Source organism: Anopheles aquasalis, chromosome 2 (genome assembly GCF_943734665.1).
Source record: "Anopheles aquasalis chromosome 2, idAnoAquaMG_Q_19, whole genome shotgun sequence".
Lineage (NCBI taxonomy): Eukaryota > Metazoa > Arthropoda > Insecta > Diptera > Culicidae > Anopheles > Anopheles aquasalis.
In genome coordinates this window covers 195,001-202,500 of record NC_064877.1, presented here as the reverse complement: position 1 = coordinate 202,500, position 7,500 = coordinate 195,001, and the positions used below count along the sequence as shown (strand labels likewise).

At 41.3% G+C, this 7,500-nt stretch overlaps 2 protein-coding genes across 6 annotated transcripts in view; one reads left to right on the top strand and one right to left on the bottom strand.

Moving 5' to 3' along the window:
• LOC126573509 (dynein axonemal heavy chain 8) overlaps window positions 1-2,516 on the top strand; it is an 8,119-nt gene extending 5,603 nt beyond the window's left edge. The window contains exons 2-4 of one of the 3 annotated variants that reach the window (XM_050233704.1): window positions 933-1,065; window positions 1,128-1,384; window positions 2,385-2,516. In XM_050233704.1, the coding sequence (XP_050089661.1) occupies window positions 933-1,065; window positions 1,128-1,384; window positions 2,385-2,396 (402 nt within the window). In that variant the 3' untranslated portion in view covers window positions 2,397-2,516. Of the gene's footprint in view, window positions 1-932; window positions 1,066-1,127; window positions 1,740-2,384 lie in introns of those variants that run through there. The other 2 variants (XM_050233694.1, XM_050233685.1) reach the window with 2 other exon arrangements.
• A 2,168-nt stretch (window positions 2,517-4,684) lies between these two features.
• LOC126573484 (uncharacterized) overlaps window positions 4,685-7,500 on the bottom strand; it is a 21,566-nt gene continuing 18,750 nt past the window's right edge. For all 3 annotated transcript variants that reach the window (XM_050233653.1, XM_050233661.1, XM_050233644.1), the window contains one exon: window positions 4,685-5,474. In XM_050233653.1, coding sequence (XP_050089610.1) covers window positions 4,863-5,474 — 612 coding nt within the window. In that variant the 3' untranslated portion in view covers window positions 4,685-4,862. The remainder of the gene's footprint in view (window positions 5,475-7,500) is intronic.

Here is a 7,500-nt window from a genome sequence, read left to right as displayed (position 1 = left end):
ATAATGATGGAAATGATGGGCTTAGGGCATCGCAGAGAGCCGACCAGCAGCTTACCCATTTTCTATCACACGTCCTTGCGAAGGTTATGTTTTGTTTTAACTTGCATGGAGCGCACGCAAGATGATTTACGGTTGTTACCGCCCTCCATACATGATGAGATTCTACGGCGTTGTGTGCCTAATCCTTCTGCGTAGGGATTGAAAGACGAATTGGGTTGCCGCCCAGTTGGTCTACTCGCGTTCAGTTTCTCAAGTCCTTTCGCAAGACCACCATTGATCTCACTCACCTCAATCGGTTCAGGTGGTATTACAAGAAGAACTCTTGTGTGGAGTAACTTCGTTCTCACTAAAAGTTGCTCATTTGCTTGAGTTTCGCTTTAGGTGTCCTGTTGACACAAGCTGCGGATGTGGTTCGAATACAAGAGGAACATTCTTCGAACATACAAAGACGTTATATAGAAAGCAAGATGAAAGGCAAGGGGTATTCTTTTAGGATTTCATGAAAAATATCCAGGATAACCATTGCCGGAGTTTTGAGTTGAACTCTAGTCCAGTTAGTATTATTTGGCAATTCGATTTTCTTTGGATTTCTTATTTTGAATCAATTAACAAAACAACCTTTAAACAACGATCATTACTGCGACTAAATTGTATATCGCTGAAAAGAATCCTCTTTTTACTTTCATTTCATCGATTAAAAAAAAAGTTACTTATTCCTTGTACTGTATTGGAACTCGCAATAAAAATAATCCCGAATCATCGCTAATGATGCCATAGATGTTGTAACTGATAGCAAATATTTGAAAAGAGCATTCAAATGAAACGAAGTATATGCTATGCGCACAATTACCTGCAGATTGATTGGTTGTTTGTCTCCGATCGTTGTTACACGCTGCATGTTAAAGCTTGAAAATCGGAAATATCGATTACAGGAGGTAACTCGAGCTCATAAGGGCTGGGCTCTGGATTCGGTGGTGCTGCAGAATCAAATTACACGTCACAACAAAGAAGACATCCACCATCCACCGCAAGAAGGTGTCTACGTATACGGCCTGTTTCTGGAAGGTAAGATGGCACCTATTTGCTTCCTGGCAGAGTTCGAGACGAGTCACGTGTTCTCATCGCAGGTGCATCGTTGGATAGGCGCAGTGGAAAGTTGATTGAATCGAAACCGAAGGTACTGTACGAGCAGATGCCGGTCATTTACATCTACGCGATCAACACGACGGCCTGCAAGGATCCGCGGATATATGAGTGTCCCATCTATCGCAAGCCGCAGCGTACCGACCAGAAGTACGTCGGTTCAATCGATTTCGAGACGGACTTTAACCCACGGCACTGGACCCTTCGAGGTGTCGCATTGCTGTGCAACATCAAGCAGATGGTAACTATTTTGTGCTGCATTATTCCCACCATTCCCAATTTAAATGGTTACTTATTTCCATTCACTGAAAGGCGTCGTTTTGTTGTTTTTTTATAAAACATACTTTTTTCCACCACTGACTATAGAGTCCAGCAAAGCAGGCTGATTCTGTATGACTTCGCACCAAAAGTAAATTTAGAAAAATAATTGGTTTATTGGCTCCACCAGGAAGCCTGTGTTGTGTTGATGATTGCTTGAATCTGTTAAATTGTTTTTCCACTGAAAGTTGTGCAAAGGTAGAATAGAGTGTTTCGCAAACAGCGACTGTTAGTAAACATTGTAAGAGACGATGAAAGTATAGAAGAAATAAGACACTTAGTAGCACACGGAGTGTAAATGTTTATTATGCTATCTGCCAAATTGATTTGTGCACTTTCATGTGATAGTTTGTTCTTGCAAAAAAAAAACAGAAATAAAAAGAATTTCCTGAAACGAATAAAATGTATTTAATTCCATGCATTTGTGTTCTAGTGTCATCATTAGCCACCCATTAGCGTATATTGACGATGCCAACTTGCGATAATGAAAAAACCAATTTATAGATTCTCCGACGTACCGTCGGGCACTGGGTGCTCTTAATAACATGTTGCTTTTAGAAATGAAATTCTTTATTTTTACCATTTTGATCGGTACCGTTTCGCCATTCTTTGGACTTCATTGTGTCCATCCTTTGGTTTAGTTTACTGCATGCCCTTTGTTTTGCTTGTATTTTGTAATTTAGTCTGGTTTCTTATCCTGCCACTAGGAGTAAATTTTCAAAGACGTCAAGTAATATTTACAATAGAGCATCGGCATGCCATCCTTTTTCGGGTTTATCATGTTTTCTTTTGTATTCAAGATAATGCCATCGAGTTAATCGTAATGGATTTAGTTAGTTAGTTAGTTTGTGTTCCAATTCGGTCCTTCCAGCCATCTCATAAAGTAAACCACATATCTGTCTTTCTTCTCGTTGTGTCCGCAGGGTAACATTTAAGCTTCGAGTATCTCCAACTACTTCTTTTAAGTATCGGTGCACTCACGTCCTTAGTCCGTAGCCAGATTAATAGTTGGTTAAGAAGTTAGAACAAACATATCTTTGTGTTCTCATGAGTCCATAAGATGTTCTTACTAGTTTATTTAGAGTTAAGTGTTATTTAGAGTGATGCCTTAATTTTTTGAAGAATTATTTCTGCCGGTATGGAATCTCATCGTCCGCTGTGATGCGTTTGTAAAACAGTTTATCATCAGGGGTCTGATGAACTGAACCTTTTTGCATTTTCTGAAACTCTTTGCATTCAGTACATTGTTAAATATCTGTATGGCTGTATACAAACCAGGAAAAACCGAACGAAACGATGTCGTCTGGGCACACAGAGATCGTACGCTTAAGACGCCAACATTTTACAGGTTTTTCCCACCTTTGTCTATTTTATTGGCTCGCTTTTATGATTTTTTATTATTTTTGGCGGTCAGCGATAAGTGATTTGTTTACACTTCACGTGCTACGTCGTAAAACCATCGAATTCTTAGAATCTTACTAGCTGCTCATAGTTTCATTTGATTTTTTTTCTTATCTTTCGTCCCTCATTACACATCACTGTGAAATCGAACCAACCAAACAATTCGTTAACAAAAAAAGATGGGAACACTAGCCAACGGGAAATGAAAATAAATCCCAGCCTAGGAAAACACAACATTGTTTGTCCTCCCGATGCATTACTCTCTTTTAAAGAATGACTTTGGTTAACAATTATCTCAGCTTAAACACCATTGAAATGGGCAGCACGTGTTAAGAGGATGAAATCGCCCGCCCTCACGTTAGAGCTTAGCAAATAGCTGGCTCTACTCATGTGCTAGAGTCGCAGGAGTGCTGTAGTGCACGGAACCAACCGAAATAAAAAAACCTTCTTAATCGTGTTCGTACGCCAGAAGAGAAATGGCTGCTTCTAATCCTGCCTAGAAGCATCGTTTGTGTAACCAAAAAGCTGAAAATCCTCTCTTGCTGCTGGCAACCCGACAACACAGCATGGGTTGCTCGGTGGTAGAAAAATTATTCATCCTGCTCGGAACTGAAATTCTCTCCATGTCTACATGCTCCGGCTTGCCCTGCATCCCAGCTTAAACTGGTTGGTAGGAACGGCTGGGTAAGGTTTGCGTTTCCGCATAGCTGCTACGGTTTCTAGAGAGATGTGTGGATCTGTGCGGAGGAATGTGTGCTGCTTCATCTTTGTTTATCATGACCTCCGGGGCGCCGGTAGGAGTGTTTTGCGGAAGAGAGATTTTTCTTCATTTTTGTGGTCTACACCTTCTTATCAACGGCCTTGCAAATGGTACCGTGTCACGCATCTCAGGAAATGCATCCCCATGCGAAGCAGGCAGCGAAGTGCCAAAACAAGTGAAGCAATACAAAAAGGTCTTTACATGGATAAATATTGAAGTCGTTATGATATGGGAGAAGCCATCGGTGAGTAATACTCGCAGTAACCTACGGTTACCAGAAACCATTTTGACCTTTTTTTCAAATTAGTTTCGTAGACAGGAGAGTGATACACATAAACAAAAATATGCAAAAGCATGGCTGAAGAGGAGCAACAATATTTCATTTTATGTTTTCACTTCGTAAAAAGTTTCGCATAAGCATCTGGAAAATGCGAACAATCTAAGGTGGCACGTGTTGACACAAGTAGCCCGTCGGATTCGTCGCCCATGCCTTGCTTCATCCAACTTAGTTACACGGAATGATAGGTGTGTACTTCCCCATTAAGCATAATTAGGCGGAGAAGGCGGTGAACTTTGGGTTCAAAGAAGCCATGCCAAACCAAATGCCAATGCGCACTCTGCTCGTACCAGAAGCAAAGCAATGCATTGAACGAACTTTAGTGAGAACCCTTTTCAACTGACACGTTAGTTGGTATTTGAAAAATAAAATTCAACTTTTGGATTAATACGCCCGAAGCCATTCAGCGGTTGGAAGGAAGTGAAAATGGGCTCTCAATTCATCCATCTTACGTGATGTGTATTAAAATTCCTGTTTTACTCCTGCTTCGTAAAACTTGGTCCTTGCTTGCTCCGCAAAACCTTTCCAGACCGGTGAGTATTCGACCTTCTTCGAATGCAGTCCACTAACCGTAACATAAAGTATAAGTGGGGGTTACCGTCTGCTAATTCCTGCTATCAACTCTTTACTATTCCCTGTCTTACCGTGAATGAAGAAATTTATAGTACTTAGCTTTTGTGTGTATCTTCGCCAAATCAGCTGATATCGCTACGCTTATCAGATGTTTGGAAACAGAAACTTATAAGAGGGCCTGTTTTATGTTTTAGTGTACTATCTGCGTGTTTAGTTTTACGCCTTGTGTTTTTGGCCATTCTTTTTGTTAATATTTTACAATCCACCTAGTGCTCGTAGCCGGAATTATTCGGAGATGTTATGGTTTTCGGTAGCCAGGATCATTTCAAATTAGTTTGCGAACCGATTTTTGTACATACCGTATGCGAATCGCTGACGCTGATATTCATTACCAGTGCTCTGGTCTGTTAGCGGTTGGTGAGATTCAGTTCTTGGTTGTCCATCGATGCGATTCGATTCCATATAGCGTTCCCCGTCCGTCATTGTATCGGAGTTTTCGTTTCGGTTCGGTTCGTCATCATCGTCCTGATCATTGACATGCAGCGACTGTGTCGCAATCGTATGCTCACCATTGGTTTTCAGGTCGTCCTGCTCGTTATTGAACGTGATCAGTTGCTGGGGTTTTGGTTGCGCTTGTGAAGATGTTGGCAGTTGGCTGTGATCCACGAGGTCCGGTGGTGATGCTAGACGATCGTTAACTGAGCGCACGTACTGTTGTTTTCCTCCAGATGAGAAGCGGTTGCTGCGTAGCAAGCTGTCTATCATCGCTTCGAGTTCATCGTCACCAGGTAGGCTACGCTCCGGATCCAGTGCTTCTCGCTGGTTGTACACCTTATGATCGTAGTAGGCCCGATCTGGATCATAGGAAGCCAATTGCGATCCATCGTAAAAATTGCTGCTTCGTTTGCCGATTTCCCTTAGTAGAGCTTTGTTTAGTTCGACCTAACAATGAACAAGATAGGAAAAATATTATTAAATCAATATATTGATTAGGTGATTGTTAAGGATGCTTTCTATTAAACTATTCTTAATTGTAATTGAACACCGTCTGTCAGAGATAATCGATAAGCGACTGGCAGTAAAATGCTCAAAATCAACCTTTTTTAAATTTTTCAATAGTTGAAACATAGCAGCATAATATCAGATTCTGAATTTTGAAAGGAAAATTGGTGGATCAGGTACGCATAATGTCACGAAATCGATTCTGCTAGTCGAGTGAATAAATACCATTAATTAACCAACGTTGCATCGATTTTCGGCCTGTCTTTTTAAGAAATTGAGGTTCAATCACTCCACAATCGAGCGCACTGATCGTCGGATGTCGATTGTTTCGATTTCCGCTGCCGGGATAAAAATCCTGGTGGTCTGATTCCCTGTTATCCCTTCCGAAAAAGTTGTTATTCTTCGGACATGCATTTCGTTGCTTTCTATCATTTCCCGTTTGGCGAATCACTTCCTTCAACAAACAATATTCCCTTCGGAAGCATCCCGGAACTCACGGTGAACGACTGATTGCCCATATTGCTCATCGCACGGATATCTGTAGCATTTCCTGGGTCGGTCGTGAGCAACTCGCGTTTCATTCCATTATTGGATTATCGACCAATGGAGCGGAGATGGTGGTGAAGTGAAACGAGTAAAATATCATTTCCCGGACACCAGCATCATTAGCAGTCTGCTTGATTGAGTCGGTGCCCACCGGTGAACAGTCGCCACCGTCTGTCTGTTGAACCATTTTTTAATTTTAATTTTTGTTCCTTTTTTAGCGGATTTACGAATTCAAATTGAAATCCTTCTCGCATTCATTCTTGGTTTCAGAAGTAAATATGAACGGAATTAGTATTTTTAGGCTCCAGAGACTTCCAGCAGAGCTTTCATTTGCTATCCCACCGACCGGGCGATGCGGGAGGGTGTTTTGTTTTAATTAGCAGCGGAAGAGAAGCCAAAATCATTGCGCCATGAATCATCTGTAATCAATCATAAGCGGCTCATCGCCCACATACAACCTCCAAACAACAAATGGCTTGATTTTCGCATAATCAGGACTTTATTGTTTGTTTTAGTGCATTTTCACTGGTTGGTATTTGGATCAGATAGCTTTGGGTGTTAATTCGATTAACATTGGATTGAAATGAATTGCTTTTATTTATAACATTCTAAAAATACAGTAAAAGCCAATCTTGGATTGCTTGTTGTCAAAAATGGAAGTAAAGATTTCTCTAAAAGGAGTATCACACGCGAGCAGCACCTCCAGAGAGCAGAATCGGTTACTGAAAATGAACAAAGTAACAATTTGCATTTCCTCCAACTCTGAATCCGCCAATAAACGCGATAATGATGCAAGCCCACAGCATATTTCGTCCGTTCCGTTAAGCTAGCGGATCGGCGACGACCGGGCAATACATGTGTCAACCATGCTACCGGTAATGGTGGGTTTCGCACGTAAATTGGGATCATTACAGTTTGATGGGACGATTGCGTGCGTGTCTACGGACACCACGACCTGTGACGTGCGAACCCCGCGGGTTCGCGTATACGTGAACAATCTTTTACTCTCGGCACACGAAGATGAAATGACGTCGATTTGCTTTCGTTTTTGTTGTCCACTTTTTGGCAACAACGAAGCGAGCGAGCATAAACGAGGAAAGTATCTAAACAAAGTGGCCCCACCATCCAAAACGTTGCTGCTGGCTAATCAGACAATAAAAAGAAATATGTTTTAATCTGGTTGGGGAAGCTTCGAGGCATGACGATGGTGAAATTCGATTATATTTGAGCCAATTTTCTTTGAAATTTGTCTGTCATTCTCACGTCAGCCAATCGAGAACCGATTGGGCTAAATCTTTTTTTTTTTTAACAAAGCCGGTGTGCTACTCTACTATGGTACAACACATTTCAGAAAATGCTTTTGAATCATGTTTGTTAAGCACTTTCCGTTGTGTTTTAAGTAAATTCAGAAACAAACGAT